General features: G+C 36.5%; 1 protein-coding gene and 1 long non-coding RNA gene across 6 annotated transcripts; both read right to left on the minus strand.

The window, feature by feature from the left end:
- Positions 1 to 223: 223 nt before the first annotated feature.
- Positions 224 to 1,942, minus strand: LOC108826067 (uncharacterized). Of its 5 annotated transcripts, none has more exons than XR_008934717.1 (5): positions 1,697 to 1,942; positions 1,489 to 1,579; positions 940 to 1,287; positions 727 to 875; positions 224 to 641 (listed from the first exon to the last, which is right to left on the minus strand). It is a non-coding gene; the product is annotated as an uncharacterized LOC108826067 (long non-coding RNA). The 5 variants fall into 5 exon arrangements; XR_008934714.1 differs by having other exon boundaries at positions 940 to 1,293; positions 1,697 to 1,941; XR_008934715.1 differs by lacking the exon at positions 1,697 to 1,942 and having other exon boundaries at positions 1,489 to 1,690.
- Positions 1,943 to 2,633: 691 nt separating this feature from the next.
- Positions 2,634 to 12,050, minus strand: LOC108808728 (myosin-10-like). Its single transcript, XM_056988407.1, has 41 exons — positions 11,937 to 12,050; positions 11,680 to 11,823; positions 11,379 to 11,524; positions 11,127 to 11,283; positions 10,945 to 11,003; positions 10,687 to 10,846; positions 10,450 to 10,599; positions 10,234 to 10,370; positions 9,995 to 10,141; positions 9,807 to 9,908; positions 9,500 to 9,557; positions 9,305 to 9,406; positions 9,157 to 9,194; positions 8,928 to 9,054; positions 8,639 to 8,809; positions 8,430 to 8,561; positions 8,218 to 8,327; positions 8,032 to 8,092; positions 7,698 to 7,875; positions 7,405 to 7,610; positions 7,191 to 7,310; positions 7,014 to 7,112; positions 6,759 to 6,905; positions 6,490 to 6,642; positions 6,246 to 6,395; positions 5,986 to 6,153; positions 5,759 to 5,898; positions 5,517 to 5,631; positions 5,416 to 5,436; positions 5,264 to 5,341; positions 5,016 to 5,186; positions 4,772 to 4,924; positions 4,508 to 4,684; positions 4,072 to 4,398; positions 3,924 to 3,994; positions 3,730 to 3,826; positions 3,591 to 3,647; positions 3,455 to 3,511; positions 3,250 to 3,330; positions 3,009 to 3,085; positions 2,634 to 2,931 (listed from the first exon to the last, which is right to left on the minus strand). The coding sequence occupies exons 2-41, from the start codon at positions 11,755 to 11,757 to the stop codon at positions 2,817 to 2,819; spliced, it is 4,893 nt and encodes a 1,630-aa protein (XP_056844387.1). The 5' UTR covers positions 11,758 to 11,823; positions 11,937 to 12,050; the 3' UTR covers positions 2,634 to 2,816.
- Positions 12,051 to 12,430: the final 380 nt, after the last annotated feature.

Genomic DNA, 12,430 nt, shown 5'->3' on the forward strand with positions numbered 1-12,430 from the left:
CATGTATATTATAGAATGGTAGAAAGGGACAAAACAAAGAGAAATGGTGATAAATGCAAACTAACTCCATACCATAACTATAATAACTGAAAGGGTATGGGAACTCCATGTGATCAGATTCTCATGTTTTTCGTATTTTGTTGATACGCTTCTCATGTGTTTTCACCGGTAGTAATTATAAAACCTCTTCATAGTATTTTTAGATCATAAATTTAATAAGTACTAGAGATTGACCCGCGCAGATGCGCGGATATTATTTTTTTCTAACAAATAATAGTACAAAGTATTGTCTTTGTTCTCACATGTTCTTAGACTTGGCAAACTCTACTATCTACACTTTCCACTTCTTGTTTGGAACCAAGAGAATGACCAATCTGACCAGCTACACCACCTCCACAATCACCAAACATGAAAAGACGCTCAGACATGTCTGAATAACCCGAGCTTGAACCGAGATGGTAATGCGTGAAGAAACTTATCTCTGGACTGTCCATTGCCATCGAAGGGTAGTGGGAGCTTGAGAAGCGACTTTTAAAAGACCAGATCCGTTCATGATTCCATCTCTCTTTTTGATGTTTGTCTCCATACATTGATGACACTACAAAATTACTACTCCCCACGTTCTCAGTAAGCTAAATCACCTTATATACATTTTTAAAAAAAATGCAACTCAACTATCTGACATATATGATATATAGAGACCAGATAACTTAAGAACATGAGTACCTTTCTTGTGTTGCAGAAGATAATAGCTTTTGATAATAGCCGCCCATAAAGATCACGAAGTGTATCAAACTTCCATTCTTCTTTTAGCAAAAAAAAAAAAAAAACTTCCACTCTTCTTCCCCAACATCTATATAATATTGTTTGATTCCCTGAAAAAGCAAAATGTTGTAGTCTCATGGTTGAAGTTAAGAGTTAAGCAAAAGAACCACTCACTTCAAGTGTCAACTCATCACGCTTCACAAGTTTTCTCTCAGGATCCATGATAAACTTGTTTGTCAACTCCAGAATCTTTTGAGGAAAGTAGCAGAAATAAAACAAATCTGAACATCGTATCTGTAAGCATCGTAAATGTGGTTTTTCAAAACCGTTGCTCAGCATTTCATTTGATTCATCAAGAATCAAAAGTTTAACAGACTTGGTTTGTAAACTTCCTCTCTTTATCATGTCATATATTCGATTCTGGACAGAGCATGTACACCACGCTCCAGCTTCTTGATGTCTTTCCAGTACTCTTACCACTGATCAGGCTTGTGCCTGAATCTTGGCATGTACTCTTATAGTCTGTATCTTCTTGCAAGTTAGACAATACCAAAACATGAATCATTGAGACCAAACAAAAGAAATTACACATTATAAATTCAGATATGTCACACAACCTAAATTAAAGCTTCCTTGTTCTAACCATGTAATACAAAGTGAATAAGCAAAGCGTGCAAAAAGACAGATATCATCCAAATCTGTAGAAGAGAATAAAGGACCTACCTTTACATACAAAAGCACAGATGTAGTTCCAACTCTTGAGATTCGCTTTCATCATCTTCATGGTTTAACACCATCTCACCTTCATTACTCTCTCCACCCATTCGTATGATTCCATTCGCAGGATTCAACCATCATAATAAATTCCAATTCAATTTATTATTCATAAGATTTTCAAAATCTGAGATCAGAGAAACGTACATAAGATTACCTAATTTTACTTTTCACTACTCATGGCTTTTTTACTCTAGCTCCAGACGACGACTACGATGAGTTTTCCGCTGGAAACACATATTAGATAGGTTTAAGCTAATGATTATGTAAGATTATATTTAAAAACAACTAAAATAACATTAATGAAATCATTGGTTTAATTTAAGTATGTTTAGTCACAACATTGTTTAATAGGCCCAAATTTAAAACATGCCAAGGTAATTTTCAAATAGGACTCTATTTTAATAGAGTAGATTATGACAAATAGACTCTTAAGTCTTAGCTACCTTTTTCCCAAAAATCATAACTGTATATTTTTAAAGTAGCACACATTTCCTTTGAAAAAAATTTGCTTAAAATACCATAAATTAACTACAATTTTTCAAAATTATATTCAATCAAAAATATATTAGCTTAGGATTTAAACAATTATTAATTTAGGTCTATTGTTTAAGAAGTAGGATTGGTTTTGTAAACTTTTATAAATGATTATTAAACATTTTATATATGATTTAGTAGAGTTAGTTTAACCTATTCTATCACAAATTCAAAGTGTTTATGAGAATGGTCATTTTTTTAAGTAAAATTAAAAATGATATCAAAATCAAATATAACATTGAAGTGAGAAGAACGGACGTTGCATTTTGAGGTCAACATTCCCACATTTCTACGAACATTGTAACCAATTTGGAATTTGAGAAAAAAAATTGGAATTTGAGCCTTAGTTATTGTCATCAATACTTGTCGGTCTACTACATTTTTTATCATCTTATTTTGAGATTTCATTGTAGACATTCAGAAGAAATGCAAAACAACACTCCAAACTTTAAAAGTATCGTGATTTCCAAGTTAGTTTTACATAGAGAAGCTTCTTACGCTACAAGTAAATAATTATTGGCTGGCTTTAACCTATAACCAGCCTAAGGAGATGAACATGTAAGAATCAAATCAAATAAAATCAAAAGAAGAGAGCAGGAGAACGATACAGTTGAGCTCAAGAATCCCTCTGAAAACCCTACGTGATAAAACCTATCGAGATTCTACATTCCGTAAATCTGTGCAAGGGACTACTACTGTACAATTGAGTGGTCAGATGAAGGACGGACCAAAAATAGGTCTCAGCCCTTTAGAAACTGGAAGTTAGGGTTATCAGCGAGTTCAATCGCTGGCTTTACATTTGCAAATTCTTTTTCTTCCATACAGTTTGAGATTTCATCGGCCGCAAAGGGGACACTGAGTTTCACAAAGACAATGTTCATGAGTATCTAATATCTGAAGAAATTTAGGCGCCTTGTTAATATTTTTAATACCTGGAATCATTGTCTAATAAGAAAGAACGGCTGTCTTCGTCTTCATCTGTTATTAGAAGTTTCAAGTTAGAAATCACCTGCATCATCGATAGAAAACATGAAACAGATAATGAAGTGATATATGGAGAGATTTGGAAAAATGTATGTGTCTTTATTTGAGAACAGATAATGAAATGATATATGGAGAGATTTGGAAAAAATGTGTTATTGTTTATATGAGAAGTGTACAGAGGAAACATACCTCTGGAGATACATTCTGATCCTCCTGGTCATCAATTTTGCAGAGGGTACATATTCTATACAATTGCTGAGTACTAAGAGCCTGAGAGATTAAAGAAAGAGTGAAGAGGGCGTGACTATTAGCATTCTCAAAGCATCTTTCTATTTTTATTTTTTATTTTATCTTGAAAGGAATGTTTTAGATCAGAGAAGCAAAGAGTAGTTACCGGGCAGAGGTTAGTGGTAAGATAATCATATGTAATTGTGGACTTTTGTTCTGTAACCTGGAAGAGGAATCATGTGATATACTCAGGTAAAAGAAAGAAGAGAGAGTGTTGTAAATTTGCTTCTTAAAAGACAGACCAAGAGCAACACAGCTTGTCTTGTGTGTTTAAGTTCATCCCATGAAGACCCTACAAACTTCAAAGCAGAATTTTGTTGCAATCAAGATTCTGAAATGTTTTTGCTTACTAAGATCATTTTAAGACAATTGAGAATTTACCTCTTCAGTTGCCTGGCTACACCATTCCTCTAGTTCATTAAACCAAGCATTCACCTTTTTGCCCATGTGGTATGTACAGCATTCTCGTTCCAGAAGGCTGCATTGGTTATGTTACAGCTTTCAGTTTAATGCTTGATGGTGGTGGGATATGAGATTTACACCCCGTTAAAGGTTGATAGGGGAGTGTGATTTACCTGTTAAAGACTTGAACGTTGATGCCTTGGAATGTTTGGCTGAATATCTTCTGAGCAAGAAACAGAGGAACCTGTAACAAGAAATTTTTTCAGAGAGGACATTGAGTACATACAATCAGATTACCTTCGAATACAGAAAGGTTCTTACATAGTTTTTCTTCAATGTGCCGAGAAGCCGATTCAAAAGATCTATGATGCCTTGCCAAGTTTTCGCTGGTGAATTCTCTGTGGATGGCGTTGTGGGTGGATTCTCTTCAGATGTCTTTGCCTGTGGACTGTCTTCAGATCTTTTTGCCTGTGGACTCTCTTCAGATGGCTTTGCCTCTGTTATATCTTCAGATGACTTTGCCTGTGGATTATCTTCAGATGGCTTTGCCTGTTGACTCTCTTCAGATGGCTTTGCTGGTGAGTTCTGTTCAGATGACTCAGCTGGTAAGTTCTCTGCAGAGGGCTCATTTGACGAATCTTTCAGTCCCTGAAACATAGGTTGAGAACTAATAAGCGAGATGACATCTCTTTGCAGAGGCCATCTTAAAAAAAATTAATTTAATTTTTTTTAGTAAAACATATAGAGATAGGTCTACCTGAATGCATGACGAAAGCGCAGGCTCTAGTTCTCTCTTCACATTCTCTTGAAATATTCCAAATATCGTTTCAACATAGGCTGTGAGCTGCTGCTTGAAAAGCAAAGCAGGAACTCGAGCATCTACTTGTTGCACTACATCACCTGAAAGGCTTGCCGAAGAGGTAGAACGGAAACCCTGCCAGTCATGTCCCACAAAATACATAGAACTCTTTAAGTTAAAGCTTTTATGACTATATTAATACGTTTCTCAAGTCAGTTTTACCTGTGTCATTCTCCCAAAAAATGAAGTTGGCTGAGGAGGTTTATTCGCACTTGCACCATTTGTGCCATGAGTTTTCAAGCTTCTTTGAAGCAAGAACAGTAGCGTAGATGTGTTTGTTAGCCAATATGTCAAATTATCATTATCTTCCGGATTCTGGAAAAGGGACAGAATGCTAAGCATGATGTCAACTTCAACCTAACGCAAGGCTAAGCTTTTTCTTTAAGACACTACTACATCAGGTTACCTCTATAGCAGAACGAAAAAGAGGAACAATACGATCGAAGATACTGGTTTTCTCTGCTTCAAATAGTTTCCAGTGTATGAGACATTTATATATTGTAAACGCCGCAACAGGCTTTCCATGGCTGAAACCGATATTTTGAGAAACAAAACCGAGAAGGACGTCAACGTATTCCTGCATCAAAATAAAAAAATATGAACATAAACTTATTAACCAAATGCAAACAAGTATCACAATGTTAGTTTACATACATGTGGTTGTTGTTCGAGGGTTCGTCTAAAAGACATTGCCCCAAACTTTCCTGATGGTATAGGAGCCAATGATGATACCTGTAAGAAAGAGCAAAGATGATTTAAGTGTATGTAAGAATAGTTCATCCAGATTTAAATCTTTGACCACTTACATGATGTCCGTTCTCCATTGGCTGGAAGTTGTACATAGAATCAAAGAGGTTAACACATTTCTTGAAAATATTCTATCTAAAAGTATGAAAGGGATTTTTACCGGAGGTCCTGAAAATGACACCTGGGGTGACATTTTCTTGGAAGCTGAGTTAATCAGTGCTTGCTGCCGTAGAATTTTGTCTTCTGCTTCCATGTCAGAGACCTTTTCCTCAAGCCTAAAGATCAAAAAAAAAAAGTAGATAAGTAATGAATATGTAGTAACTGTTGCCAATGCAAACATATAGCAAATAAGAAGATAGATGACTGATACTTTGGACTTAAGAGAGAATGCAAATTGATTACATTTGCATAGATGTTTTTAACTGGATTAGTTCTGTCTCTGCCTCTACAACCTGCTGAAGCCTCTCTTCACAAAGTTTACTTGCTTCCTCATACTTCTTCTCTGTTTCTTTTACTTTCTTTTCCAACAAATCTACCAGATCCTGTTGGAAAAAAAAATCAGTAAATTTAAGAGATCCATAACCCACAGCCTTCTAATGGAGAAAGGATAAATCTCTTGCAAAACTTACATACAACTCTTTGTTTTCAGCAGTAAGCTTGTTGGTCATTTCACTATCAACTGAAACATCCTCTGTTAAGCTCTCTTCTTTCAGCATATGTGTCCCCTCCTTTTGCTCGTTTGGTGAATCATTTCCATCATTTTCGTTATTTTTCTTCTCTAACGAACTTACTAGTGCCTAAGCAGTATCATACATCAGATTAAATAAGAATAACAAATCTAAAAAATACTAAAAGGAGCTTAAGTTGAGTTACATCTTTAGAAATTTACCTTCAGACGTTCATTCTCAGCTGCAAGATCACTCACAATCTCATAATCAGATGAAACACTCTCCTTCAACTGCTCTGTGATGTTTGAGCTTGTTTCGTCGTGCTTTCTGTCTAAGGCATCGATTTTCTTTTCCAATGAACTGACCAACGCCTAAGAATTGAGTGTGCATGATGAGATATAGATTATTTTTACGAAACATTAAAATCTCAGATGAATCTTCAAAACCAATATCATTAGATTCTACCTTCAATTGTTCATTTTCAGCTTCGAGCTTGATGATTACATCATGGTCAATGACGGGAACCTCATGTTTTATTTGGCCTTCACTTAGCTTACTTGTTTCTTCATGTTTGGTCTCGGATCCATCAGTTTTACTTTGTAATGAGCTCACCAACTCCTTAGGAGTTATAAGAAAACAGAGTAAAACAGAGCAACCATAATCATTTTTTTTTCTTAAAAGTCTGAAGAAGAAAAAGTTCTCATCTAAAAAGGACCTTTATGGCCGGCCTTTACCTTGAGATGTTCATTCTCTGCAGCGAGATCATGCGTTATCTCCAGATCCTTGGAAAGTTCTTCAAATTCTAATTGCATGTCATGTAAAGCAGACTGCAACTTCGAGATCTCCTCACTTTTGGTTTCTTGAGTTTCCTCAAGCTTCATCTGCATCAGTATAGTGATCAGATGTAGAGAAGCAGCAACACAATCTAGTATTTATGGTTTAAGAAAATAAATTATTCAGCGTGAAAAGTTATGTGTGACTTTAAGTACCCTCATCTGTTTCTCAAGCTCTAAGCATGAAGTGAGTTCTCCCAACTCCTTTTCTAACTTATTCTTCGCGTCTTGGAGGGCTCCTGTTTCCTTAGCAGCCTGGAAGACACAAAGAAACCATTTGTTCACAATCATGTTGAATATTCATGACATCTCATGAAAGTTAGTAAAGAAAACCATTTTAAGCTTCAGCAATTCTCGGCGTGCAAGTTTCACTCTCCAGCCACATTGAGTGGTGATAGCTGCTTTCTTCATTCTCAAAAACCGCCTCCGACACAAAAATCTTCTGATCTGACTCTGTTGAATCAGATTAGCTTACAAATTTCAGAAACTTGAAAGGTATAAGATAAGAAAGAATGAGAGATCATTTGATGAGAGGTTTTAAACTTGCTTGAATAATGATTGCCGCTTTTCTCTTCATCCTGTATTGAAGTTCAACTCGAGCAGCCATTGCACGCAACCCAGTCTGAACATAAGTAGCTGATATACACAGCCTTTTATAGGCTGTCTGGCATATATAACTCCTGGCCTGCTTCTGAATTCTCAGAGAAGCAGCTTCTCTTCTCATGGCCCTAAACTGAACGCGTGCAACATGTCCTGTGGGAGAGGACTAATGAGACCTGAAACTAACTATGAAGCCAAAAAAAATCAACCAGACTTGCAATGGGATACAAAATGTATTACCTCTACAAAAGGCTTGGATTTCAGTTGAAGCGGACTGCAACATTATATACTTTTTACGCGACTGATAACTAAGGACTTTCCTCTGTATGATCCTTGCTGAGTGGCCAAGAGCTTCAGTTCGGTGAGCATCCAGCTCTGCCATCTGACCTGCCCTAAGAAACACCTTTGTCTTCCCTATCTGTGGTTTGAAAGATAAAATGTAGTAACATATAATATATCAAATTTCTTATGGCATGTGAACTAGAAGAAAAGCAGCTCGTCACTTAATAGTCTAGTGAAGTGTGTCCATGAAGCATATACGAAACTGTTAGATAAGAGTATGATGAAAACGCACCTGAAAACCTTTTAAGTCCACTTTTGCTAGTAGCTTTTTGCAAGCATCAACTTCGTCAAAGCTTTAAACACAAACAGAGGCAGAAAAGTTTTATATGAGTCTAAATTCTAAAACCATAACTTCTATTAGCAATATAGACTAAGAACTTGAAAGGTTAATTGCAGAAGTTAGTAATGATGAATCTACCTTTTGTTTGCAACATCTGGTCCTAAAATGCGGAACCTAGTTAAAAACTCACTGAAAGACTTTCTAGTAGGATATCCAGCACAACTAATTCTAATGGCTTCCATGACTCCCTGAGGCCAGGCAAGGATGTTTCACAAAATCATGTAAGAGACAACAATTTGTTACAGTTACAAAAGATGAAAACATAAGGTTCTCTGCAACATTAAGCTTACCCCACACCTAAGTTGATGCAGAACGTTAGCGTTCTCAAAAATATCTGGCTTGAGAACGTTATTTGGTTTAACACAGCGTACGTAGTGCGGCTCTGTTGTGCTCAATGTATCGAGCAAAGATTGTAGTTGTTGCTGTATTTTAGCAAATGATGAGAATCACGGTAATATATATAAGCAGAATATTTTTGAATTTATCATCATCTTCAGACCTTGAACTGAGAGCCTATTGATGAGAACTTAGATGATTTGGAGGATTCCTCTTTCGGTTTTGGAAACAAAGACGAGACAAAGGAACATTCTGAAGAGTTCATGAGAGATTGATGTTCTCCAACAACGTAATCTTTGTTCTTGTCCAAAAACAGTTCAGTCTGATAAGTTACCTGAAGTTGAACGAGGATACAATCATCACACCAAGTTTACATGTTTTGAGAGAAACTTCCAAAACAGACATATATATAAAATCATACGCTTCTAAGGTAATTTAATAAGATCACTAACATCACCAGCATAATGGCAGATGGTAAAGTCTGTACGAGCCAGTTTCGGTTTTGTAAAACGCTTGTGGCCGTTAAATGTCTGGTATAGCTTTTGCGCAAGTGTTTCATGTGTCGATCTTGGAAACATACTGCCGATCAGGCAAACAAAAACTCGGCCAGTTATTCAAGAAAATTAAAAAAAAAAAAGGAATAAATCAAGAAAGAAAGTAAATGACGGTTTGATACATTACCAAGCTTCATCGATAAGGGCAATAATGCCGCCAGGTTTCTGACATGACGCAATGTGATATTAGAAACTGGAAATCAACATGTACGAAAATTTGAACTACTAGGAAACTGATCATAGGTTTCAACACCACTTATTGTGCTATTACTTACCTTTTCTATAAGTTCAAGGACATCCTTATTATCAATGAACTCTATGTAACTCCAGTCAATCTCTTCTTTAGTATACTCTTCTTGCTCCATTTTGAATACATGCTGTAAAATAGAAAAACAGATGCATGAATATGGATCAACATTATATCATATCAATCAAGAATCAATAATCTGAGAAGAGCATCAGTCTCCAACCTGGTTGAAGTGTTGTTGCAGCTTCTCGTTTGTCAGGTTTATACAAAACTGTTCAAAACTACAAAATGTTTGTGAAAATAGAAAGTCAACGTTGGAACTGTAACACAATCTGCTATCAAATGAATCACTGAAGGAATGTAGGTAAGTAACTGAAAGCTATGGTATTAACAATAAACCATCAGCACATTGCTTGAAATATAATATTAAGAGAGCATATATATGCAGGAAGTAACGTAGCTAGTTAGAATTCAAATCTTAAAACGGATATTTAACATTAAAAGAATATAAGAGCGTACCGGTTAAGCACCTGTTTGTCTTAAAACTCTCGAATCCATATATATCAAGGACTCCAATAATGTATTTTGAACTTGGGTCTTGGCCAATAGAATTATTGATCGTAGTCACAAGCCTGAGAGCAATAAGTTTTGTAAACCTCTTTTAAAACTAAACCCCTTGGGAAAGAGTGGGAGTCAAGGTATTGTTAAACCTACGTACCAATCAAACAATTTAGAATAGACGATCTTGGCAAGAGCATCTCTGCTTAGAGCTGCACTACCAGGATCAAGCGACTTTGTAATGCTTTCACCACGAGTCACCATTACCCTTTTGCACAAGGAGTCCTCTAAAGCTTTCTCATCACACCTGCCAACAAAAGAACAAGCAGGGTTTCTAACACTCTCGTAGACAAGAACACTGTTGTTTTTAAGAACACAGAATACTGGAAAAAAATGTACATGAAAAGTTCTGCAGCTACTTTCAGATGGAACCGGGATTTATCGTCCTTGGGCTCTGCAGCATCTGATTCTTCTCCTTTTACGAACTCAATGTTTCCCAGATGAAGAATAGCAGCAACTACCCGGAAGATTGCATCCTACAAAGTTAAAATGTAAGATGAGTTGTCCTCGTTACTGAATATACTGATAATGTGAATGTCAAAAGTTAGAAAGTACCTGTTCTTCAGAAGTGATCCCGACAACGTCCATAGCTTTCCTCGTATCTATGTATTCCTTGGAATCATCAAATGCACTCAATGCATGGCAATTCGATTGATTTAGGTAGTGGAATGTGCTTGGTTTCCCTAGTTTATACCGCTCAATTTCCTGAAATCTCATAACAGAAGCTAGTTTTTGTCAGTATGAATATCACATACACAGCCTAATGTACGCATGGAAAGGGACCATTTTAACCTGTTCTGGTGCAGCGCAGAGCATGTAAAAGCAATGATAGTTTCTTTCAGGGTCAGAAACTTGACAAACTCGTGACCTCTCAAGCAAATACGTCCTAATAGCAGCTCCTGAGATTCTTCCCATATGATTGAACTGAATCTCCACAAATTTACCAAAACGACTGCAACATGAGATTAATAAATATGTCAAAGTTTTGGCTTCAACAAATACATAAACTGGAGAAGAAAAAAATCAAGAAATGTGAAAGAGACACTCCACCTTGAATTATTATTTCTGACGGTTTTTGCATTACCAAAAGCTTCTAAAACAGGATTTGACTACAGAAACAGAAAATTTAAAATGTGAGAAGAATAACAAGACATCTCCGGAGAGGTAGAACTGATCAGTAAGTCTATATCTATCTTTAATAAAAATATGTTAGATAGAGAGTTTGTATCTACCTCCAAAACTTGCTGCTCTACAGATCTTCCTTCACTCTCAGCTTTACCACCCATGTATGCAAGATACTGCATGAGCATCTTTGTGCTCTCAGTCTTCCCAGCACCGCTTTCTCCACTCACCAAGATCGCCTGGCTCACTCCCTCGTTGATCATCTTTCTAAATTTTACATTATTGATCGATGATTGTGAGGCCAAAAAGAAAAAATTGCTAGTTAAAAAGGTATTCAGCTAGGAAACAAGAAAGATCATGACCTATAGGCAGAATCAGCAACAGCAAAAGGATGTGGGCTTAAGTCACCAAAATCTGAGCCTTTATACTGTTCCATGATCTCATTTCCGTATAGGTGGGGTAATCTTTTAAAGGGATTCACAGCTATGAGTATATTCCCTGTGTATGTCTGTAAACCATTTTCAGTTAACAAATTAATTAGCCATGATTTTGCAGTAATCTTAACATGAAAGGAATATGATAAATAAGCTAGTGAATGAATTCACAAGTGAGTGTAAAAGAAAAGAAGGAAAACTGACAAGGGGTTACATGGATGAAGCTTACATAAATTTCATTTGCATTGTAGCGGGACTTGAGATTAAGAAGAACCCCTGGTTCATGCAAATAGGCAAGCTTTGTCATGTCGTCGACACCAAGTTCAGGAAACTCAGGATCCTTGGGGTACACAGCATTAACCTTTGCTACTATCTACATAACAAGTATGAGCATTTTCATGATGTAGCTTAAGAGCCAAGCAAATCTCATATCTGGTAACAGATGGATTTATGCTCAATAGGAGGAGGGAGGGGGGGGGTGCTAACCGTCTTAGTTTCGCATTTTACTTTGACCTGATCATCGTTAGATTCAACTACTTCTCCATCTAACCAGGCCTGTTCTGCATCTTCTACCCAGACGTAAGACCCCAAAGCTACCGCAGCAGCCTGATCAAAAGTTCAAAAAAATGAGCAACACGGAGAAATAGCAATGCAGCTTAGAGAAGAGACTATAGTACCATTGTTAGGGCCAAATATATTTGTTAGATTTTCCTAGAAACGTTCCCGAATAAAGATTTCCAAACGGGAGGAATCATTAGGAAAAGTAAATCTCAGAGAAACCAATTCAAAAGGTGTTTCCTGAGAAAGTTCTCCACCATGGATCCAGCGATGAATCAGACACACAAAATATTTCACTAACGTTTATCTCTGTCTCCAATATTAAGGCTGCATTCACGTTTCTGTCAGACGAAATTTTACCAAATAGAGATAGCAGAGACCTTAAACCCCTTAAAGCTTGTCCCTTTCCCTGTGCACAGAAA

The sequence above is a fragment of the Raphanus sativus genome, chromosome 6 (assembly GCF_000801105.2).
Source record: "Raphanus sativus cultivar WK10039 chromosome 6, ASM80110v3, whole genome shotgun sequence".
Lineage (NCBI taxonomy): Eukaryota > Viridiplantae > Streptophyta > Magnoliopsida > Brassicales > Brassicaceae > Raphanus > Raphanus sativus.